The sequence below is a fragment of the Muntiacus reevesi genome, chromosome 1 (assembly GCF_963930625.1).
Source record: "Muntiacus reevesi chromosome 1, mMunRee1.1, whole genome shotgun sequence".
Taxonomy (NCBI): domain Eukaryota; kingdom Metazoa; phylum Chordata; class Mammalia; order Artiodactyla; family Cervidae; genus Muntiacus; species Muntiacus reevesi.
The window spans coordinates 168268506-168294659 of NC_089249.1; the positions used below are offsets into that span (position 1 = coordinate 168268506).

A 26154-nucleotide genomic window follows, 5' to 3' on the forward strand; every position below is an offset into this window, starting at 1 on the left:
CCCAGCTAAGACATCATTTACTTCTACAAATATTTTTCTAACTTTCCAGATTCAATTAGACACTCCTCCTCCATGTTCTTAGTTTTATTTATTCGTTGTTTGCTTTAGTATGACCAAGAGTTGTGTCAGGCACAGAGGTTATATATACTGGTGAATAAGGTGGACAGTCCCTAGCTTCATAAAGCTTTCATTCTAATAGGAGACAAAGAATAATAAACACATTCAAGGTGGCACATGGTATTACCGGGGAAGTATACTGTGCTATAAGAATACTTGAGAGAAATATGTAACTCTTGGGGGATGGTTGGATGCGGGGGAGATGGCTGGATGGGGGGGAGAAGGTGTCAATTACTGCTTTTCAAGGAAGTAACATGTGGACTGAAACCTGTAAGAAGAACAGAAGTTAGCAAACAACAATAGTGACTAAATATCATAGTACTGACATCCCTGTCTTGCTCTAGATTTTATTGGAAGAGCTCCACTGCTTAACTGTGAAATCATCTACTCTCTGAATATGTTTCCTCCCTTGACACCATTTCTTGGCTCTCACACTGCCTACAATAATCATTAATTGCTCTCTGGTTCTTCTTTCTTCCTTAAATGCTAGTATTCTCCATGGCTCTATCCTTTTCATTTCTTTTTTCAATCTAAATACTATCTAAAGGAAATTTTCCATTTTCAGGGTTTCAAAGATGGATTTATGTACTAAGGACTCCCAAAACTTTTACCTTTACCTCACTCCACTACAGATTTTCACATCTGCATTTCCAACTACATACTATGTGACTCTATATGTTCCACAGAATCCTCAAGCTTTAGACATATTAACATTTAATCTTTTTATACATGGTATAAACTGCCAACTAACCAATGAAAGCAGATCTCCCTCCCATTTGCAGAATCATCATTCGTAACGATATGAATGAGTCACTATTCTGAATGTATGTTGGTGAGTATGCTCTTCTTGAAAGCCAGTTTATAAAACAAATGCAGTTACTGAAGGTTTGGGAATATGAAGGTTGTTTCAAAGACTGAATAATCACAGAATTTATTATTATTATTATATTTTTAATCATAGAATTTTGTAGGCCAGGTATGAGTTTATTTTTAAAATTTCTAATATGTTAATATGGCTAGGCTGCTAGTTGTCATTCAATCAAACACAAATCTAGGTATTGCAGTGAAGGTATTTTACAGATATAATTAAATTTCATGATCAGTTCACTTTAAGTAAAGGAGATTATCCTGGATAATGAGGATGGATCTCATTTTGTCAGTTGAAAGGACTTAAAAATGGGGCTGAGGTGTCCCTAAGAGAGAAGAGAAATTCCACTTGTGGACAGCAGCTTCAGCCACACCCATTTGTTCTAGCCTGCCCTTCCTGCCTACCTGAAGGACCTCAGACTTGACTAGGTTGCCCTTGCAACTGTGTAAACCCATTCTCTCTATATATATTTTCTTATGTCCAAACATCAACTCCTTCAAAAACCTAGTTAACCTTCTGGTCTATTCATTTCCAATCAGTTCCATGTACCAGACTTTTTTTCTGGACATGGTTTTTAAACCTACTTTTTCAACTTAATCTTATAATATGTTCCTTCCTCTCCATCCCACATTAGACCATCACCATCTCTTACCTGAACTAGTGATTGAAAAAGCCTCCTAACTGGCTTCTCAGATTAGTTTTTTTCTCCTCTATCTATTCTCCACACTGCTGCCAGAGGTCTCTTTCTGGAAAACAAATATGATCATGTCACTATCCTTCTTTAAAATTTTTGAAGTCTTCCTATGTACAGGATAGAGGTAAATATATTTTCTATTTCATTAATTTTTTAAACTCTTATTTCCTTCTATTTGTCTTTGCATTTAATTACGTTATTTTTCTAACTTATTAAGATGAATATATCAGTCATTGATGCTTTTCTCCCTTTCTAATAGGCATTTGAGGTTTTAAATTCTAAGAATTGCTTTAGCTAATCATACCAATTCTGGTATGTACTATTTTCATTACCCTTCAGTTTAAAATATTTAAAATTTTCTTCGACCAATGAGCTACTTAGAAATTTTTGTAATATCCAAAGCAGAACTTCGTAAGTTCCAACAGGAAAATAGCAGCAGTTTATTTCCAAAATTTCCCACTTTCCCCCTTGAACTCATTATAGAGCAATAAAAATAATCTGAAAAGAGAGACAGAAAAGAAAAGAGAAGAAACCCTTTATCTTCAATGAACCTAGGAGACAATTAAAACCTGAAAGTGCCAAATTGTAAGTAAACATGGCTCCAAATACTTGGGACTAGTACTATTAGAACCTCTGCAAGGGAGAAAATCTTGAAAGATGAAAGAAAGTCTAGTGGGGCAACAGCAGCAAATTTTTAACCCAGAAAGAAAGGGTCTTATCCTAAGTGGGAATTGCAATGTTTAGTACTAAAACTCAATGGGGGAATCTCAGAAGGAAGTAGAGAAAGGAGTGTAGAAAGTGTCCTGAGAGTCAACTGAGGGTGAACTAGAAGTGACGGGTCTCAGATAGGACTACCCTTTTAAAACCAAGGCATGCATTTTCCCTCTGTAATTTCAAACTTGAAGAAAAGTTAAATGAATAGTACAATGAACTACCATATATACCCTTCGCAGATTCTCTAACTGTTAACATTTCAACTTTAAAAGGCACGGGCTGAATTCCTTGGTAGCAGAAACTCCTTAAGCATACATTATTGAGAGGCAAAGAAGATGTGACTTTATTCTGAAGAAAGAATCCATCAGAACATAAGAGAATAGAGGTCTTGAGCAGAGAAACCCGGAAACCAACCTTGCTTCTAAGGTCCTGTCCCGCCTCCTTCTCCCACTCCAGTCTCTTCTAACAGGTGCTTTGAGAAAACTTATCTCATTCAAATACGGGTAACAAAAGTGGCAAATGTCCATACAAAAATACCACTTAAAAAATGTAAAAAAGCAGCACAACATCCCTGACAAAGAAAACTCAACAGAATATACCACCACAAAATAGATAAAACTATAACACTACTTCTCGATATGAATTCAAAATTTCCTAATGCAGCTATGAAGAAAGATCTCAGAACACAAATTTAAGAACTCAGGGAAAGACAAACAGGTAAGAGGAGAAAATGAAATAAGCACTGTAGAACTCATGAAAGAAATGGAAGAAAAAGACTTTTTAAATTAAAAAAATGAACACAAAACTACAATGAGCAAGTGGTAAAAATTATACCATAAAATAAACAGTAAAGAACAAGCAGGATAGAATTTTTTTTAAAGAAAATAAAATGACAGATTAAAAAAAAATGATAAAAGAGTTGAAACTACATCCTCAAAGGGGATCCCATATTTTAAATAAAAGTGACTCAAAACAGTCAACATTGAGACAAAACATCTAGCAAAATAATTGTTAAAAATATTTTAAGCAACCAGACAAAAAAGAAGGTACTTATAAGGGATAAGAAAATCAGCTGACATCATAATTCTCTACTGAAAATTCAGTGTCAGAAGACAGTGGGAAAATATCTATAAGAAACTCAAGAAAGTATGATTCAGATAAACCATAATGGAAAAGAATATTAAAAAAAAGAATGTATATACATTTATATCTGAGTAACTATGCTGTGCAGTAGAGACTGGCACAATTTATATATCAACTATACTTCAATAAAAAAACAATTAAAAAAAAAGTGTGATTCAATCATTTTACGTCTAACCAAGCAGTCCCCTTTAGGAATAAGGCTATAGACAAATGGTTTTCAATATGCAAAAACTCAGTTCTTATTCATATGAGCCCTTCCTGAAGTAACTTGAGGACAAACTGCAACCAAGAGAGGAGAGGAAAAATTTCAGCAAAAGGACTTGCAATTCACACTAATATACATAACTGTAGATTCAAGATGAAAACAGATGGACATACAGGTGACAGAATGGAATGTAACTGTACATGCTCAAAACCATGGGAATAACAGTATACACAAGTACATGGAAAACAGAACAATAATAAAAAGCAGAACAAACTCACTGCACACTTTACAGCAACAGAGTCAAAGTTGAGAGTCAAGTAGTAAAAATTTAAGTAAAATCATAATGAACAATAAAATAATGTTATATTGGCTAAAACTAGTTAATAAGGGAGAGGAAGGGAAGGAAGAGAATAAAGTTAATATAAAAGTTACTTATTAAGGAAAGCAAAAGATACTGCTTTAAAGAGACAGAAAGATGAGTATTAAATGAAAGTATGAAGGTACCCACTGATGGGGTTCCTAATAACAGAACCAGCACTTAAAAAGCACAGAAAACAGACCACATGGATTGTAATCCTTCTGTTAGATGATGTAGACTTTTGGCCCAAAAAGTAAAAAAAAAAAGTCACTTTATCATTGTAAAGGGTATAAATTACAACAAAGAATAAAGATAGGTATACATATGCTCCCAATATTATGGTAGCAACATTAAGAAAGTGGAAGTATAAAAAGAAATAGAAACACAATAGGAAATTTAAATTTATTTCTCCCATTCTGAGACAAGTAAACAGAAATAAATAAGGAAATAGATGATGTAAACAACATAATCAAAATTGAAGAGCTGATGGATATTCATTTAACTCTATCCTAAAAAATGATGGTATCTTATTTTCAAAGAGCTACTGAACTTTCATTTCATAAATTCTGATTTTGTTAGGTTACTAAAAAAAAAACTCAATAAATTCTAAAAACAGAAATACAAACTACATTCTCTGATAAACAATGGAATGAAACTAGAAATTTACAACACAATCTGAAAATAAAAAGATCTTCAATCTGAAAATTTAAAGTCTCTCAAACAACACTGGATAATAGGGGAAATACAAATGAAATCTGTGGCGTTTCGAGAAAATAATATAATCCTGTGGGATGCTAGTCCCTTGACCAGGGATAAAACCCAGACCCTCAGTATCAAAGCATGGAGTTCTAACCACTGAACTGCTAGGGAATTTCCAAAATGATCATTTTAAATTCTTTTTTCAATGAGAAAAATGAAATTAACTGAGTTACTACTACAGTTCAAAAGTAAGGAAAGGGATTTCTCTGGTAGTTTGGTGGTAAAGAACCCGCCTTCCAATGTAGGGGATGCTAGTTTGATCCCTGGTGTGATAAATGAGATCCCACATGCCAAGAGGGAAATAAGCCCACATATGGCACCAGAGAGGCCCGCTGAGCCACAACGACTGGGCCAGTGCACTCTAGAGCCCACATGCCACAACTAGAGAAAGCTGGGGGCCACACGAAAGACCCAGGGTAGGAGAGGAAAAAAAGTTAGGAAAAACAACTAAATTACTGAAGAAAAGTAGAGGAAAAAATTTATTAAGCTAAAAAGAGAAATTAAGGAGTCAGAAGGCAAAGCTAGAGAGCTAAGAAAAAATTTCAAAACCTCTTTTGTGGAGGTAGGTGGCAGAGTGAGGAGCAGAAAACAGGTTGATTAAAGTACTCTCTCTCCTAATTAAGAGTAAAAAGGACAAAGCACAAAGATTAAAAATAATCAATGGGCATAAACCATGGAAATAGATAAAATTAAAAAAAAAAGAAAGACTACTTAGTAAAGATATAGATAAAATATATAATTTTCTAATAAAATTTTTTAATTTTTTTATTCAGTTTTCATACCAAAACTGAATACAGAGAGCCTAAACAGACTGATTTTCACAAAATAAATTAAAGCTTTAAAAGAACTATTCACTGAACAAAATGAAACAAATCAGGCTACAAAAGTTTACATGGGAATTTCATGAAATCTTAAAAGAGCTGATAATTTTAATACTATTTAAAAACTGTTGTACATTGTAGAACACAGGCAACTTCCAAATTTTTTGTGAAATTAAGATTGAAAAAGATTTCATTAAAAAAAGGAAGACTGCAGATCAGATCAATCTTGCTTTTTTTTTTTTCAATTTGATTAAAAAGGTAAAGTGTTAAAAAACAGAATTCAGCGCCACATTAAAAGAATCTAGAAACACAAATTTAGTTCAGTGTTTTTTTAAAAAGAGGAGAAAACAGCATATAAAGAACTTCCCAGATATTAAAAAGACATCTGACAAAAAACATACATTATTGATTGAAAGTACTCAATAAAATAGAAACCAACAGAGGCTTCTAAGCATATACATACATACATGCACGCATCATACTTAATGGAGAAACACTGGAAACATTTCTTCTAAACTCTAACAGTTAACACTGTTCTATCTAATTAATCAATATAATCTGATAAAAAATATTAGAGGTGTAAAAATCCAAAGAGGTAAAACTATCACTATTGCAGATAAAATGATTACAACCTAGAAACTGCAAGGAAATAACCTGAAAAGTTAATGGAATTCAAAAGGCAAGAGAAAAAAGTTACTATACAGAAATTAAAAGATTTCATGTATATAAACAATAACTAGTTGGAATATAAGTTCATTTAATAAGAAAAAAAGAGAGAAAGAGAGAAAATATCCAGGAATGGTAATAAGAAATGGCAAATTTTATGTGAAAGTGGTAGTCACTCAGTTGTGTCCAACTCTTTGTGACCCTATGGACTACAGCCCACCAGGCTCCTTTGTCTACGGAATTCTCCAGGTAAGAATACTGGAGTGGGTTGCCATTCCCTTCTCCAGGGAATCTTCTCGACCTACAGATTGAACCCAGGTCTCCTGTGTTGCAGGCAGGTTCTTTACTATCTGAGCCACTAGGGAAGGAAAATTTTAAAACACTCCAGAATGAAAAGAAAAGTAATCCTGAACAAATGGAAAGGCAGAGCATTTTCTTAGAAAGATTCAGTGTTTAAGACTCAATACTTAATTTAAAAACATAATGGAGTCACAGTAAAAGTAATAGATCATCCTCCGACACCCATTAGATCTGACAAGGTGTTTCTAAAGCTTATACAATGATATACATAAGAACAGCCTAGAAATCGTGGAAAAGAAAAATGACACCAGCCCTAGTTGATATTAAAAGTTACAAAAGAAAGGATCGACTGAGACACACACCTGTCACCAAAAGAAAAATTTTTACATGACAAAAAGCAAAAATAATATCAAAGATCAAAAGACAAATAACAACCCAGGGACAATATCTGCAATTCATACCACAGAGGGCTAATCTCCTTGATTAGCTCTCAGTAAAGAAGACCAAGAATACAACAGAAAAAAAGGAGCAAAGGACACAAATAATTAATTTTTTTAAAAAGAAATAAGGTGACTCATACATATGAGAAAAGATGGCCAAATGCAAAATAGTACATAAGGAAACTATTTCTTTCAAATTTGATTGACAAAAATCTAGAGTTTGACACATCTAGTGGCAAAGGTATGGGGAAACAGGTAGCCTCATTTACTGATGCAAAATGTTTACAATCTCACTGGAGGGCAATCTAGCAATAACAATCAAAATTAAAAACATATCTGCCTTCGATCCATCAATCTCATCTCTTGGAATCTATCTTAAAAATACAAATATATGAATGATCTGAAATGGAAAAAAAGTAAAAACATCCCTAGTATACACCTAAATGAAAATGAAATGCTGATTTCTCCGTCGTGTCTGACTCTTTGCGATCCCATGGACTGTAGACCACCAGGCTCCTCTGTCTATGGGATTTTCCAGGGAAGAATATTGGAGTGGGTTGTCATGCCCTTCTCCAGGGGATTTTCCCAATCCAGGGATCAAACCCTGGTCTCCTGCATTGCAGGCAGATTCTTTTTTGTCTGAGTCACCAGGGAAGCAGTCAGGATATACCTAAAGATGACTTTAAAAAAATATCTTCTCAATACATCTTCACAATGGTAGATGAAGCTGAAAATGATGATGAAACTATGCACTGATCTGGAAAGATCCAGGGATCCTTGAAGGAATGGCTGATGCCAGGTACAGAGGAAGAAATACAGGATGAATTTGAAACATTCTGCTGGGCCAGAAATCAAGAAAGCTATCAAAGAAAATGAATTACCAACAAGACAATGCACTTTTCCACACAGGAATTCCATCTAATGCAAAAGGAATAACAGAATAAGAAAAAATTCTAATTGGTAATCTCCACTGAAATAAATGATTCAGGTGACAATGGTCAATGAATGGAATATCAGTAACTGAAAGACTGAGAAATATACAACGGAGAGCTCAGACATACTGATCTCTGAACATACTGATCAATCTTAGTTATTACTGAAGTTGGGTCTACTATATACTGGGTGCCTCCTAACACAATACACGATGGAGCACTTATGAATCAGAAGTGAATCAAGCTTTCAGGACCAACTTCCATTTCCAGGGAATACAGGAGATAAAGGAACAAAGGAATGACACTACAAGAAAACAAAAGATAAATTCAGATTTTTGGATATTCTAGAGGGAAAGTGAAAGCTTCTGCAACAAGTCAATGACATAAAATAGGAAAAAACAAAACAAGAGGAAAGGAAATGGGACTACTACATTTTTAAAAGGCAAAGTAGCCAAATGTGATGTGTGGATTTTGCTTGGATCCTGATTTGAACCAACTATCTACAAAGAGATACCTTTGAGACTATCAGGGAAATCTGATTATGGACAGGGAATTAGAAGCTACAAATAAATGATCAAATTTTCTTAGATACAATGGTGGCGCTGTGACTGTGTAGGAAAACATCCGTATTTTCAGAGCTACATACTGTAGTAGGGACAAAATAACATGCTGTATGGAACGTGATTTAAAATTACTACAGAAAAGGAAGAAATGTATATCATTTAAGCAATGGTAGAAAAATCTGGACAATCTGAATAATGGATACATAGATAGCAGTTTATCATACTATTCTACTTCTATATGTGCTTAAAAATATTCTTTAAAAAAAAAAACAAAACCTAAAAATGAAAATGCAACTAGCAAAACATTAAACATCAGTGGCAGGCATAATCTACAGGTCACCAAGACCAGCAGTCTTCTTCTCTTCCTTTAAAATATGTATTTCATAATGAAATACTGACTTATCTAGTTAAGGACAAAAATGAGTTATAATAGCTCAGGTGATCATGTCACAGCTTTTATATTTGTTTTCATTTGTTTACTTCATGTTTAATAGCACTCCAGGAGAAGTTCTGTATAAATGTTTTCTAAATGAAATGTAATAAAAAAATAAAGGTTTTTCCTGTTTGTCTTAATATATGTCCAAATATTAATTCAAGACACCAGTACATATAATTATATATAAAATGTATACACACACACACACACACACGCAGAGACACAGAGGCCATATAGAAATCAACTACCCAACACAAAATATGGTTTAAATTCCCTTACCATCAATATTAAGCATCATTTTCCACATGGCAGGCCGAACAGACTGATGAAATCCAAACCAAACTTCCCTGCCCCCTCCCAGAGGGTGGTCGTATCCTTCTGGAGCTGAGAAAAAGGAACGCCCCACAGGTGTATATCTACAAGAATTAAAATGGTATATTCAATCTTTTCCTTCCCATTAAATATTTAAATCTGAAGAAAAGTGAGTCTAGAGTACATAATCATAACTTATTATAGTAAAATGCCTATCATTATGAATATATGAAACTAAACGTTTTCCAAATTTGTGAAAGCAAAAAGCAGCTATTCAAAATGAAACAATCCCTCACTAAAATTCTCTATACTTAAAACTAACATTAGTTTGAGTAAGGCTTAATTTTATTTAAAAAGTTTTAAAAAATAGTTCCAACCTTAAAAAATACTACAGAATAAACAATTACTGACCAAAACACTACTTTGATAAATGTGTTTGTAAGACAGTATTTTTCTTCTTTGGCCACACTGCGCAGCATGTGGGATCTTATTTCCCTGACCAGGGATTGAACCCGCGCCCAGCTGAATTGAAAGCGCAGAGTCTTAGTCACTGGCTGGACTGCCAGGAAGTCTCAAGACAATATCTTTCTTTAAAAAGACACACTGATCCATCACATATACACATAGATACATATATACATGTGTGAGATGCTAATATGATTAAAAGTAACAATTTCAACATAATTTTGATACTGTTGTAAAAATAATGAAATAACCTTAAAGACAAGGTGATTCAACTAAAATACTAAAACTAAAAATCTATCACTCAAGATAGACAGCTCTTAAGAAAAAGGGTTAGACACTATTTTTCTGAAAAATATCCAACAGAATAGCTAAGCTAATGATGTAAACTTACTTTCATAAGTCAGAAAATTTTACATAACTTACTTCTGTCATTGAATTGGTATGGATGCTATTCCTCAACTGAGATAATCAAAATATACAACAAATGAAGGTTAGCCAAGGAAAGACTGCAAGACCTACTCTTGGGAAGACAGCTTTCCTACAAAATCTAAAGAGAAAAAAAAAAAAAAAGCCAGAGGCACCCACTTCATGGAGGGCAGATGTCGTAGCACCACGTCAACGGCATGGACAGGGTTAGTGCTGATTGGCTTGTCTAATTCCAGTGGTTCGGGCAAGGTCCGTCCTGTCAGTACTTCATGGAGCAGGTGCCAACTCACCCGAGAGACAAATTTGATTGACACTTTGAAAGGTCGATCTTTTCCACCTTCTCCAGGTAAAGTAACATCTAAATCTACCTGTTGATGGGAAAAGAGTCAACTGGTAAAAGTTTTAAAAGAGAAATACAATTATTTTCAAGTTTAACATATAAAAATATTTAAGGGAAAAGAAGGCAAATACAAAAAAATAACCAATTTCAATGTCAAATCAATAAGACTAAAATGTCAGTAAGTTATTTTTGCTAGCACTCTTTGTCACTGAAAAGCACGGAAATGACCTAAATGCCCATTTATGCACTATAAAAAAAAAAGGGTGAGGAAGACCTGTTGGAACTGCTATGGAATAATTTCTAAGCAATATTGTTAAAAAAGCAAGTACAGAAGATTATAAATAGTATGCCATCTTCTGCATGAGAAATGGGGAAATAGAAAAACATTTATGTATCTGCTTATTTTTGTAAAAAGAAACAGCAAGCATGAATCAGAAACAAGAAAAAGTAGTAACTTTCAAAGGACAGGAAGGAAAAGATTGGAAGAAATAAGTAAGGGATTAACAATTCTGAGCATATTTTCCAGTGTAGTTTTGATTTTTTGGAGGAAGTTAAATTAAGTTCTACAACAACAACAACAAAAGACAAATAAGGATGGAGGGGAAAAGCTAAAATTGAATAGATACAAAATCAAAGAAACCAAATGCAATTCAAACAAATAACAGCCAGATTGAAAGAATATTAAGGAAAAAAAGCCACAAAAAACACACGAATGCAAAACTCCTGAACATAACATATGTTGACTACCCTTTCAGTGAGAGGTGTGGGGGAGGGGTGAGTGGGAAAGAACTACCTACAAAATAAAACCTTAAATTCCTACTATCAGATTTGTTTTCTACAGTGACATCATGTAGTAATTCAGAAACTGTTTTATATGTACTGTATGACTGAATAAACAAGTAAAAGTGGTGATATTTTGTGGAGTCAGGGGTTTAAAAGAAAAGAGTTACAAATATGCAACATAGGGAGTAAAGGAAGAATCCAGTGGGGCAGAATACAACTAGTAGAACCCGTGTGAACTCAGCAATGAGCACAGACAGTAACCAGATTTTGGTTTCTAAATTGTATTCTTCAACTAAAAGAAACCAGTGCAACTTTGAGATATGGCTAGTTTCAGGACTATCAGAGGGATAATATAAGAATGTTATATTTGAACCCAAGAATATCTTGGGTCCAAAAGTAAGGAAGTACTCAAGAAAAAGAAGATGTGTCATGACAAAAGCACACAAATTTAAAGGGGCTCCTGCAGGCCAAATCTGGGGCAATTTGGGCAAATAAATAAGGATAAACAGAAGAGAAGAAAATGTGCTCCCTTATTGTAATACCAATTATTAATGTAAAAAAATTATTAATGTAGAAGGAATGAGAGAATTAGAAAAATCACCATTGTTATATAATAATAATCCTTTCAAGCAAGAATCATCAGTTAATAAAAGTCTAATGAGAATCAGGATTCTTAAAAGTATCTCCCTTATAAAGTATCTTTGTAAGTTTAAAGATAATCAAAAGAAACAAGCTTTGAGCACTTCAAGCACTTTCTGCTGCTGCTAAGTCACTTCAGTCGTGTCCGACTCTGTGCGACCCCATGGACAGCAGCCCACCAGGCTCCACTGTCCCTGGGATTCTCCAGGCAAGAACACTGGAGTGGGTTGCCATTTCCTTCTCCAATCCATGAACGTGAAAAGTGAAAGTGAAGTCGTTCAGTTGTGTCCGACTCTTAGCGACCCCATGGACTGCAGCCCACCAGGCTCCTCCGTCCTTGGGATTTTCCAGGCAAGAGAACTAGAGTGGGGTGCCGTTGCCTTCTCCACATCAAGCACTTTCTGTAAGTGCTTAAAAGTATCTCCCTTTCTTAAAACTTTGGAGCAAAGAATAAAATCAATATAGTGAAAAACAACCTATGGAATGTCAGAAAATATTTTAAAACATATATCCCATAGGAAAAACACAAAGAATTCCTAAGACTCAACAACAACAAAACCAAATACCCAATTAAAAAATGGGCAAACGAGTTGAATACACATTACTCCAAAGATATACAAAAGGTCCACAAGCATAGGAAAAGGTGTGCTTCATTAGTTATTAGGTAAATTCAAATCAAAACTATAATGAGATATTACCTCACACCCATTAGGATGACAATTGTCAAAAACCGATAAATCCACAAATGTTGGCAAAGGTGTGAAGTATTTGGAACCCTTGTGCACTGTTGGTGGAAATGTAAAATGGTATAGTCTCTAAGACACTATGCTAAGTAAAAGAAGCCAGAGACAAAAGGACAAAGACTGTATGGCTCCACTTATATGAGGTCTCTAGAGTAAACCCACATTCAAATGGGAAAGCAAACCAAATGTCCATCAACAGATGAATGGATAAGTAAAATGTGGTATATACATACAATGGAATTCAGCCTTAAAAAGGAGAAAATTATGACACATGACAACATGGATGAACCCTGAGAATATTATGAAGTGAAATAAACCAATCACAAAACACAAATACTGTACGATTCCACTTAAATGAGGTACTGAGAGAGGTCAAATTCATCAAGACAATAAGTAGAATGACGGTTACCAGGGACTGAGGGAGGGAAAATGGATAGTTAAGTGTTCCATGGGTACAGAGCTTCAGTTTATAAGATGGAGATTTATGGTGGCGATGGTTGTGAATATATTTTGCCATTGAACCATATCTTAAAAATTGCTCAGATGACAATGTTATGTGTGTGTGCATGCGTGCTAAGTCGTTTCAGTCGTGTCCAACTCTGCGACCCCATGGACTGTTGCCCACCAGACTCCTCTGTCCATGGGATTCTCCAGGCAAGAATACTGGAGTGGGTTGCCGTGCCCTCCTCCAGGGGATCTTCCAACCCAGGGATCAAATCCGCATCTCCTGCAGCTCCCGCACTGCGGGTAGATTCTAAACCACTGAGCCACTAGGGAAGCCCAATGTTATATATACTTTACCACAATTATAATAAACACACACACACACAAAACCCTCTACTCCCCACAAAAGAAAGAAGAATAGCTTGGAAGGAGAAACTTGGCAGATACCACGTTTACCAAGCGATGGAAGTGAACCTCACCACCAGCGAAACAGACACGTGTTATGTGCCTCTTGATGAGACACACTATAAGGAAAGAGCAGTTACGCACTTTTCTGGCCCCACATCCTCAATCAGAACCTAATCAAGAAGCTCCAGAAAAACACAGAGGGACATCCTACAAAATAACTTGCCTGTAATCTTCAACCATGCTAATGTCATAAAAGAAAAAAAAAAGGCTGGGAAATTTTCCAGAACAAAGAAGATGTGACATCTAAATACATTCAGGTATGGCAGAAACCAACACAGCATTGTAATTATCCTTCAATTAAAAATAAATAAATTAAGAAAAAAATAAATACATTCAGGAACTTGGATTGGATTCTGTACTAAAGGGAAAAAAAATGCTAAAGGACCTCACTAGAACAAATGACAAAACTGGACTAAGGGCAGATCAGACAAAAATTTATCGATGTAAAATTTAGGGAAGTTGGTAACTGTACTATGGTTTTTATCCTTGTTCTTAGGAAAAACACACTAAAGGGTATAATGTATGAAACCTACTCTTGAATGGTTCAAGAAGAAATAAGTATGTATATGTATCTTTATATATAGCTATCTCTATAGCTACAAAGAGAGCAAAAGAAAAAAGAGAATGATAAAAACAAATGGCAAACTTTAAGAATGCTAATGAATCTGGGTATACATGAATTCTCTGCATGAATCTTACAACTTTAAGTTTGAAATTATTTCAAAATAAAACGTTAAAACTGATAAATGATATACATAGACCATAATAAAATGGTCATAAATGCATTTAAAAGATACTGCAAATGTATAGTTTTCTGATAAAGGAATGCATCTTAGCATCTTACCCCTGTAGTTGCCACAGGAAGTGGATTGGCTGTGTAAAGGCTTCTTTTTCCATCATAAACTGGTCTACGGTCCCCAAATATAGTTACTTTAAAATGCTGAACCATTGAGTCAACCACCTCCCTAAAAAAGGGAAAAAATGCATTCATATAATCCTCTGCATGATGAAATATAAAAATCTTAACTAAAGTAGTTTCTTACACTATTTAAAGCTGTCACAAAATTCTAAAAGATCATTATACATGACAAAGATTTTCCCTTCTGGATTATGGTTTAGGATACCAGAAAGACTGATATCTGGGAAGAGATGATATGAGTTTCACAAAAAGAAAAAAACAACGATTCCAGTGAATTACTTAATCATTCTGGGGACACAGTTGACCTGCAAAATATTATCCTTATAGATGATCTAAAATCTCTTTCACCGTCTAAGGACTAACTGACACATCTATCAAAGAATATGGTGCTCTTTCCTTTGCATTCAAATAGCACCTAGTACACATATCTATTAGAATACTTACTTCATTGTAGTATTAGTATTATATACTTTACTTCTACTAGACTGTGAGATTTTAAGAGCAATAAACATACCTGTACCCTATACCCCTCCATCCCATTCCAATGGTATCTAGCCAATAAAAATATTTTGAAACCTCTATTTTTTACCCAGCAAATATGTTTATCCTATATACTTACATGGAAAGATATTTTAAAAGTTTCTTTTTTAGACATTTAAAAAAATTGCAGACTATAGAGAAAATAACACCAAATACCCACAAATCAATATTTATTTCTACACACACATAATTTGTAAAAGCAGCGAAAAAATATCTAGAAGGGTATGTACCACACAGATACAGTGGATAGTTACCTCTGGAGAAAGAAGTGAAGAAAAGAATGATTTTTTATTTTGTTTATGTAATCTAAACATATTACAATGACAGCATACTCACATATTACTAATATAATTTATGGTACATTTAAACGAATGAGAAAAAAAAAATTCAATTCTAGCCCAGTCAAGTAGAAGAGAAAGGAGAAAGAAGCATTTTCTGGAACAAAATTAAGTAGATTTGACACCCAGAGAAACTTTCCAAATGCTCAACGTTTCTATTTCCCTCAACTTTCAATTTTATTTTGCAAGTATTTCTTGCATCACTCTTTTACTTTCTATTCCAGTTACCGCCAACCTAAAACCTCATGTCCTACTACCTGAATTATTTTTAGGCCTTTAAGTTTTTCATCTCTGGCCCAATTTTTATACCACTGCCACATGAGCCTCTAAACCTCACTTTTACTCTCCAGATACAAAAGGTTAAGTTAATCATGCTCCTTGGTTCATTGCCACATTATCATCACTCATCCATTAAAACCGCTAACTGACTCTTTTCCTTCCATATCCATTTCCCTACTCCTGTTCTTCTCAATAAATCATTTTCTCTAATATGTTTGATGAACATCCTTCTGTTTGTATACATTCCAACTTTACCCTCTGCATAACGTTTTCAAAATCTATTTACACTGCTGTGGGACACTTGGTTCATTGTTTCTGACTGAGGGTCCCTTGGACTGCAAGGAGATCCAACCAGTCCATCCTAAAGGAAATCAGTCCTGAATATTCATTGGAAGGACTGATGCTGAAGATGAAACTCCAATACTTTGGCCACCTGATGCAAAGAACTGATTCATTTGAAAAGACCCTGATGCTCGGAAAGATTGAAGGTGGGAAGAGAAGGGGACAACAGAGGATGAGATGGTTGGATGGCATCACTGACTCATGGAGATGAGTTTGAGTAAACTCTGGGAGTTGGTGATGGACAGGGAAGACTGGAGTGCTGCAGTCCAAGGGGGTCACAAAGTCGGACACGACTGAGCAACTGAACTGAACTAAAATGAACTCTACATGTTGCCTATCTGGTCTCCCAGCAATACAGATTCAGTATCTTTAACAGTCAGCCACCAAGACATCTTTACATTTCATGCAAATATGGGTTTAAAGGACAGAAATGGTATGGACCTAACAGAAGCAGAAGATATTGAGAAGAGGTGGCAAGAACACACAGAAGAACTATACAAAAAAGATCTTCACGACCCAGATAATCACAATGGTGTGATCACTCACCAGACATCCTGGAATGTGAAGTCAAGTGGGCCTTAGAAAGCATCATGACGAACAAAGCTAGTGGAGGTGACGGAATTCCAGTTGAGCTATTTCAAATCCTGAAAGATGATGCTGTAAAAGTGCTGCCCTCAATATGCCAGCAAATTTGGAAAACCCAGCAGTGGCCATAGGACTGGAAAATGACAGTTTTCATTCCAATCCCAAAGAAAGGCAATGCCAAAGAATGCTCAAACTACCACACAATTGCACCAGAGATCAAATTGCCAACATCTGCTGGGTCATTGAAAAAGCAAGAGAGTTCCAGAAAAACATCTATTTCTGCTTTATTGACTATGCCAAAGCGTTTGACTGTGTGGATCACAACAAGCTGTGGAAAATTCTGAAAGAGATGGGAATACCAGACCACCTGACCTGCCTCCTGAGAAACCTATATGCAGGTCGGGAAGTAACAGTTAGAACCGGACATGGAACAACAGACTGGTTCCAAATAGGAAAAGGAGTACATCAAGGCTGTATACTGTCACCCTGCTTATTTAATTTATATGCAGAGTACATCACAAGAAACGCTGGACTGGAAGAAGCACAAGCTGGAATCAAGATTGCCGGGAGAAATATCAATATCCTCAGATTTGCAGATGACACCACCCTTATGGCAGAAATTGAAGAGGAACTAAAAAGCCTCTTGATGACAGTGAAAGAGGAGAGTGAAAAAGTTGGCTTAAAGCTCAACATTCAGAAAACTAAGATCATGGCATCTGGTCCCATCACTTCATGGCAAATAGATGGGGAAACAGTGGAAATACTGTCCGACTTTATTTTTGTGGGCTCCAAAATCACTGCAGATGGTGGTTGCAGCCATGAAATTAAAAGATGCTTACTCCTTAGAAGGAAAGCTATGATGATCATCCTAGACAGCATATTAAAAAGCAGAGACATTACTTTGCCAACAAAGGTCCGTCTAGTCAAGGCTATGGTTTTTTCAGTGGTCATGTATGGATATGAGAGTTGGACTGTGAAGAAAACTGAGCGCCGAAAAATTGATGCTTTTGAAGTGTGGTGTTGAAGACTCCTGAGAGTCCCCTGGACTGCAAGGAGATCCAACCAGTCCATCCTAAAGGAGATCAGTCCTGGGTGTTCGTTGGAAGGATTGACGCTGAAGCTGAAACTCCAATACTTCAGCCACCCCATGCGAAGAGATGACTCACTGGAAAAGACCCTGATGCTGGGAGGGATTGGGGGCAGGAGAAGAAGGGGACGACAGAGGATGAGATGGCTGGATGGCATCACCGACTGGATGGACGTGAGTTTGAGTAAACTCTGGGAGTTGGTGATGGACAGGGAGGCCTGGCGTGCTGCGATTCATGGGGTCACAAAGAGTCGGACACAACTGAGCGACTGAACTGAACTGATTGACTGACCAAGACAATGCTGCAATGCCTTATTTCCTTCTATGTCCCTTTATGAACTTGTGTGAGAATAATCTCTGGCTATGTACACTGAGGAACAGAACTGCTAGGTCCAAGTGAATTTTATCAACTAAATGATGAAGAACTGCCAAACTGCTCCTCAGGATGCCTGCACTGAAACATCCCCCTGGAGGTTCCAGTTTTCCTACCTCTGTGAACTCCCTGTTTATTCGCTCTGCTCATTTTCTATTGGGTTTCTTTGTTATTCTGATATTATTTCATTAACAGGTTTAGTTGTTGCAAATATCTTCCCCCAAGTGTTATCTGTTAACAATGTCCTTGTATTTACTGAACTGAAAATGTTAATGCTGTATCATCAAATGAATCGTTTTCTTCAAATTATGGTTTCATTTTTTAAGGTTTTAAGAAATACTTTGCTAATATTAAATCACAAAAATGTATTATGCTTTATTAACTTTATAATTTTGTTTATGTTGGTCACTAATCCATCTTAGGTTCTTCTTTATAAATAGCATTATGTAAGAGCTCAATTTTATTTTTCTCCATGCAGTGAATCAGTCTTCCCACACTATCTACTAAACAGTCTATACTTAACTAATCAATTTATAATGACAGTTTATCTTAAGCTCTGAACTGAGTTTTCTATGTTGTCCCAGTGGTCTAGTCTACTTGTCTTTTCCTGGATCAGTATCGTACGTTTCCATGATCACTGGGGTGTTTTATTAAATTATAACGTGGGGCAGGGCAAGTTCCTTTTCTTTCTCTAAGTTAACTTGGATATCCATGAAAGCATTTATCAAAATAAATCTGTAAAGTTCTCCCCCATGCCAAAACTATTAATACAATAAGCAAAAGAAACATATCTAGTGCCCTACATATAGTAAATAATAAAAAAATATCTGTTGGTTAAGAAACTCTCAAATGATACAAACACAAGAAAGGCTAGTATGCCAAAAACAAATTAGTAATGTTAAAAGCTACAGGCAAATTGCAACAATAAACTAAATAAATGAAGATGAAATATAAGGGTAACTGTAAAGTTGAAAGACTTACGCTTGAAAATGGCAATAAAATAAATTAAAGGATCTGAACTTATCCACCACTTTCAAGCAAAAGGGCTTTCTGCTCTGCTTAGTTACTCAGTTGTGTCCGACTCTTTGCAATCCCATGGGCTGTAGCCCGCCAGGCTCCTCTGTCCATGGGATTCTCCAGGCAAGAATACTGAAGTTTGTGGCCATGCCCTCCTCCAGGGGGTCTTTCCAACCCAGGGATAGAACCCAGGTCTCCTGCACTGCATTTGGATTACCGTCCAAGCCACCAGGGAAGCTTTAGATGACTATAAATCCAAAATTAACTAATATTGTGATGCAGTTTCTTCAAAATTAAAGAACTCAGGTTGCATGTATTTAAATAGCCAGTATAAGGCAGGTAACCTTCCCACCATCTATTACACAGGTCATTTCAAATTCTGGAGTACTACTCCGTTCAATTTGGAAAAAACTTAAGACCCTAACAGATGAAACACAACCAGAAGAAGATAATTCTGATAGAACCTCACACAATATAAATAAAAATAAATCAAAGTAAAGATTCTTAGTCTGGAAAAAGGAAGGAGTCAAAGGAAATTAGAGAAGTCTTCAGTTATTTTGACAGACTGTCATGTGAAAACCTGAGTATCTTTCTTGTATGGGAGGACAGAAATCAGAAAAATCGTTGGAAAATATAAGGAGCAATATTTTGGAACAAAAATTTCCAACATTTTCTAACCACCAGAGTTATTCACAAGTGGTTTACACTATCTCAAAAAGTACCTGAGTTCATCCTTGCTAGAACTGTTCAAGGAGCAGTTATGTCAGGGAAGATACCAACTAGAAGATCAAAATGAATAATGTCTACCATCCCCTCTAACAGTAAAATTTAATTAAGAGAATGTCAAGTATGAAATTGCAGATTTTATCACAGTAGAAGATACAGACTCCTTTATGAGTAATTACACCAAAAATTGATTTGAACTCGAGACTTCAGAGTCTCTACAGAATGGTGTTAGAATTACAGACACAATGAGCAATTTTAACTTTAACCTCTCACTAATACAATGTAATTAAATGATATATTTGACTTTTAATGGAATTTTATTATTCAAGTTAACAAACTGACAAATCCAGGGACTGCAACTTTTCATTTTTTATCTCAAATGATACAGTGGCAAAGGGTAGTTTATCAGAATGTCCATCAGGAAGGGATGTAAAACTAGAGGAAAATCTCTCCAAAATACTAATTTATCTAGTCATCTAGTCAGCTAGAGCAGCACAAGTACTCACTGAATTATGAAGAAAGCCTGAACTGAGAAATGGCCAATTTGAAAAAACTTTATAATATGTGGCAACATAATTACTGGAGAAAAAATAAGCAGACAAGAGGTTTTAGTCTTACTCTGCCACTAAATTGTTAGGAAATTTACTTGACCTCTCTGAATTTAGTTCCTTTATCAATAAAACTGAGTTAATAGTCTTGGACTGTTACAGGGATGATGTGGGATATCAGTGAAAGTACCTTGGGGGAAAAAAGTAAATATGAATGGTACTATTTTTATATAAATATTTAAGCATAATTATCTCAAAAATGTGCTTCAAGAATTATACTGATGTACTGAACTCTTCTAAACAACTAACAGATAGATACATTATAATGTACCAGCATCAAATACTGTAAATAATACAAAGAATGAATGCTGGTAATTAACAGAAACTGTGAATGGAATTTTCTCCATAGTGCAGTTGGGGAGCACTAGCCTTTTATTATAACAATGGGGGGGGGTGTCTTTTGTTCAAATGTAGAAATTTCAGAACAATATTTTAAGTGTGTATTGTTAAGCCAGCTTCTTAGCTTACAATAAAAAGTAAAGCTACAATAACCAAAATACATAAAATATTTTAACTTTTGAAACAGTATGCAGGAAATAAAATCTGAATAACTGGGAATAAGAACTTCTAACCACTTTTCAGTGGCTTCCTTTTACTAATAATCTTAGTTTGAAGAGGGAAGAATTCTTGCAAAGAATAATATGATGCATTTCTGAGGAACCTCAGGATACAATTTTTAAATTTTGAAGAATATCTGGTAACCACTACAAAAATGGAACCTACCTGAGTACATTAGGTCTTACAAAGGGCTACAGCCTACCTTCCCACTCTTACCTCAACCACCACTTCCTACATTCTGGTACCAAGTCTTTTGATTCCATCATGCTCTGGTGCACAGACTGTAAAGTAAAATTTAATATTGGTTTCAGTAAGTTCCACTTTATCACCTGACTCATACAACAGAAAAATGGCAGGAGAGGGAAACTTTAACATTAAAAGGAGGAGAGGAAATTATTTTCCTTTCCTGTTAACTGGTACTATAAACTTACAGACACCCATCTTCATTCATCTCATTTTTAAGTACCTCTTAATTCTCTACTCCCTAAAGGTAGAATGGGAAATATCACGTCAGTCTTTAGAAGACATGAAATAATATATTCCTCTAAAGTGACGTTTCACCTTAATTTAGTATTCCCAGCTAATAAATTAACCTGTGACTAGAGCACAGACAAAATAAAGACAGACGGCTAAAGTATATGCTGTGTAGACTCACTCAGTCATGTCCGACTCTTTGACCCCATGGACTGTAGCCCTCCAGGCTCCTCTGTCCATGAGGATTCTACAGGCAAGAATACTGGAGAAGGTATAACAACACTGCTAAGATATAACAAGATGCTAAAATCACCCAGTGGTTTATAAAACACAATGAAAACAGCTGACAGCCTCTCCTAGTATCCTTCCAACTTCTAATTTAACTTCATACCTCTGTGCTAAGTAGCAGAGAGGGTAGCCAATAAATACTTTTGTGTCAAGAAAAAGCTTAAAGATGCAGAGGAGAGTTATACTTTAGATCAAATTTTTAATACTTTACAAAATTTGTAGTACATCAGAGCATTTCACCATAAACTATCTTCACTGCCAATTCACATGGGTGTGAATTCTTTCACAACTTTATAGAACCACAATAGTTAATCTAGTAAACACTTCTAGTATTCACAAACGATTGACAGACTAGATTGAGTAATAGATTTTTAACTCAAGGTGGCTTATACTAACAATTCTCCTCTAGAACACTCTCCCCTTCAGACCACCATTGACTTCTTCAGACACAGTCTCTTTTCAGTCTCTATTCCTGGCTTCTTTGAGCATCTGCAACTGTGATCTATCCTTGAAAATCATGATACTTGACTTACTTTCTCTGAAACAGCTTCTACTTTGTCCTGGTTTTTCTACCTTTCCAATCTCCTAAGTGTCTTCATTGACAAACCTGAGTCTTATCCCAGGAATCTATTCTCAGAGTTCTTATCTTGAATCTACGCACTCTCCCTAGCTTTTAACTATCACCTCTTCCCTGGTGGCTCAGTGGTAAAGAATCGGCCTGCAAGGCAGGAGATGTGGGTTCGATCCCTGGGTTGGGAAGATCCCCTGGAGAAGGAAATGCAAGCCACTATGGTATTCTCACCTGGGAAATCCCAGGTACAGAGGAATCTAGTAGGTTATAGTCCATGGGGTTGCAAAAAGTTGGACACGAATTAGTGACTAAACAGCTGCAGTAGCAGCATAAAATATTAAACAGATCAGCAAAGAGCATATATTACATAGCATAGGGAATTATAACCATTATCTTGTAATAAACTATAATGAAGTATAATTGCAAAAAATACTGAATCACTAAGCTATACACCTGAAACTAATGTTATAAATCAACTATACTTCAAATTTAAAAAAGCAAGTATTAGAGGTGATGGGGGTATGCTAGAGTATGAGAAAAAATCATTAGAAGTATTTATATTTAATTTTCATCTAACGATTACTAATTAAGATGGACTAATATTCATGAATAGAGACTGACACTGGTGCCCTCACTTAGTCCACATGAGATGGTCAGGTGTAACAACACATGTAGGTACACAAGAAATCCGAAGGGAATAATGGGATTTCTGTAATGTGAGTTAACAGTGGAACTCTCACTCATTCATTTCTTTTCAGCAAGCTGTAACTTTTTTCTGTTCAAGTGTGTAGCACATATTCTATCAGGTTTCTGGTACAGAAATCAGAACATTTCAAATTACTATAGTCTTAGTTTATTTCAAATATTTTTTCCCACCTTTAATTTTTTGATAGTTATGCAAAGTTAGAACAGTAGTATAATATTTTTAATCAAAAATTTAATTTATGTGTGTATATATATATATATTTATTTATTTATTGCTGAATGAGTGTGTGAAGTCACTCAGCTGTGTCCGACTCCTTGCGACCCCATGGACTGTTGCCCACCAGGCTCCTCTGTCCGTGGGGATATGGCTCTCTACTCTTTCTGAATTCACAAGCCTTAGCATGGATTTAAGATCCTTCATAACCTATTCCCTGGCCAACTTTTCAGATTCTATCTACTCTATTTATACTTGCCAATTTCTGTTACATAAACATGTCTTACCTTTACTCATGTTCTCTATATGAAATATTCTTTCCCCTGCTCCACCAGGTAACCATTCAGCTCAGATAGCATGTCATCTACTCTATCTGCCTCCATAACCAAAATCAGGAATCAGTACTCTTTTCTAAAAAGCATACACCACACATCTCACAGAACTTGTCACTCTACACAGACTATAAAATCCTTGGCAGGAATCATGTCTTATTTATCTTGTTATCCCTAGAGCTTAGCACAGTGCCTGACACAAAACAGAAGCACAGTAAATTAAACAGTTAAGAAAACATAGGGAAGATTTAAAAAACAGCCTTTAAGTTTTAAAAGTTACTGTAGGATTTAGAATTATAGTTCTAGTCAGATCCATAAATGTTGAAATCTAGTGAGCATTCTTAATTGGTACAATAATATAGCACATTCAGATAACTGCTTTAAATTAACTCAGTCTAAGAAAAAAAATGGAACAGGCTAGAAGTAAACAATCAAGGCACATCTTACAATGGAATATTATATAGCTGTTATTGTAATTTAAATCTACACAAATGGATAGATGTTAAAAATAAACGCTACCTACTAGTCCCTATGTTTATACATATCTTTATTTACAACAGTATCTTTGAAAAGTACCTTTGAATTTCAAATATATTGTAGGAATATCAGCTAAAAGATTAGTGAGTAACTTACTTAGATGCTACTTTAAAAGAATTTTGAGATTTGAAATATTCACCATCTATTAGCTTTCTTATCTTACAAGTGACTAACAACTAACAAGGCAAATAAAACTTGCTTTTTAAAAATTATGTATTTTATATGGTATGGTTTTCCCAAGATAGCTGAACATGCAAAACTAAACCATTTAATTTTCACTGGCAGTGTTTTTTGGGGTATGTCTTCTAAATCATTTTAATCAGAAGTATACCTCTCAAAACATACCAAAAGAACAGCTGACAAAAGAAAAAATAACTAGACTTCATCAAAATAAAAAATGTGTTTCAAAGAAAGTGAAAATGAAAAAGGAATACAGCCAATATTTTATATAATAACTATATAGAGTATAATCTATTAAATGTCAAATCACTATGTTGTACATCTGACACTAAAGTAATATTGTAAATCAACTATATCTCAATTCCAAGAAAAAATAAAAAATTTTAAAAGGAAGTAAAAAAGGCAAGGTGTAGAAAGGGAGAAAACTTTTGCAAATCATCTTATCTGATAAGTTATAAAGAACTCCTACAACTTAATAACAAAAAGGGCAAATGATTTAATTTAAAAATGGGCAAAAGAGTTGGACAGCCATTTCTCTGAAAATATGCAAATAGCCAATAAGTACATAAAAAGATGCTCAACATCATTAGACATCAGGCAAACGCAAATCAAAGTAACAACGTGATATTACTCAACACTTACTAAGATAGCTAGTGAAAAAGACAGATAACAAATGTTAATGAGGATGTAGAGACACTGGAATCACCACACACTGCTATCAGGAATGTAAAACGATGCATCCACTTTGGAAGATTCTGGCAGTCCCTCAAAAGATTAAACATCGAGTTATCACTTGATTCCACTCTTGGGTATACACTCAAGAGAAATGAAAACATGAACGTGATAAGCAACATCAATCTTAAGAGCCAAAAAGTGCAAACAACTTACATGTCCATCAACAAGTGAACAGAAACACAAAATGTCCATACAATGGAATATTATTAAGTAATAAAAAGTAATGAAATACTAATAGATACTACAACATTAAGGGACTTCCCTGGTGACTCATATGGTAAAGAATCTTCCTGCAAAGCAGGTAGACATGGATTTAGTCCCTGGGTTGAGAAGATCCCCAGAGAAGGAAGTGGCTACACCACTCCAGTATTCTTGCCTGGAGAATCCCATGGACAGAGGAGACTAGTGGACTACAGTCTGTGGGGTTGCACAGAGTTGGACATGACTGAGCGACTCACACTTTCACTTCTTTCTGTTACAACATTACGTGAAAACATGCGAAATGAAAGTGGTCAGTCACACAAAAGGCCATATATTGTATGATTCCATTTATATTGAAAAGTCCAGAAAAGGCAAATCTACAGAGACAGAAAGTAGGCTCGTGTTGGGCAGGGATTGTAGGGAGGAAGGCACTGAGGAGTGACTGCTAATGAGCATGAGATTTCTTCGGGAGAGGACAAAATGTTCTAAAGTATGACTGGGGTGATGGTTGTACACTATCACTGTAAACATACTAAATAACACTGAATTGTACATTTTAAATGAGTGAATTGTGTACTATGTGAATTGTATATCAATAAAGTTGTTATTTAAAAAAAGAATGTCCCTTTCTTGGAACACTACCCTAGCATAACACTGTCAATAATATTCCTAATAACAAAAGAGAGTTTCCTCAAACACTCTGACTTGTGACAATTTCTATGTAAAAGTCAAAATCTTTTCAATATAGATTTATTTTTTCCTTCTAAAATTCAACCATCATTATATTACATCCATATGTGATATGCACAAATATTCAGCACTATGTCATTAATCATAACAGAATAGTAAAGGGTAAAGAATCCGCCTGCAATGCAGGAGACATAGGAGACGCAGGTTCAATTCCTGGGT

The 26154-nt window shown here is 35.3% G+C and overlaps 1 protein-coding gene across 6 annotated transcripts in view; it reads right to left on the bottom strand.

Annotated features, from left to right (window-relative positions):
• Nucleotides 1–26154, bottom strand: part of LOC136154271 (protein argonaute-3) — a 125335-nt gene that overhangs the window by 54176 nt on the left and 45005 nt on the right. For 2 of the 6 annotated variants that reach the window (XM_065916572.1, XM_065916565.1), the window contains 3 exons: nucleotides 14481–14601; nucleotides 10379–10587; nucleotides 9296–9432 (listed from right to left, as the gene is read on the bottom strand). The exons of 1 other annotated variant lie outside the window; for it this stretch is intronic. In XM_065916572.1, the coding sequence (XP_065772644.1) occupies nucleotides 9296–9432; nucleotides 10379–10587; nucleotides 14481–14601 (467 nt within the window). Of the gene's footprint in view, nucleotides 1–1637; nucleotides 1698–9295; nucleotides 9433–10378; nucleotides 10588–14480; nucleotides 14602–21224; nucleotides 21290–26154 lie in introns of those variants that run through there. 3 more of the 6 variants (XM_065916577.1, XM_065916586.1, XM_065916597.1) reach the window with 3 other exon arrangements.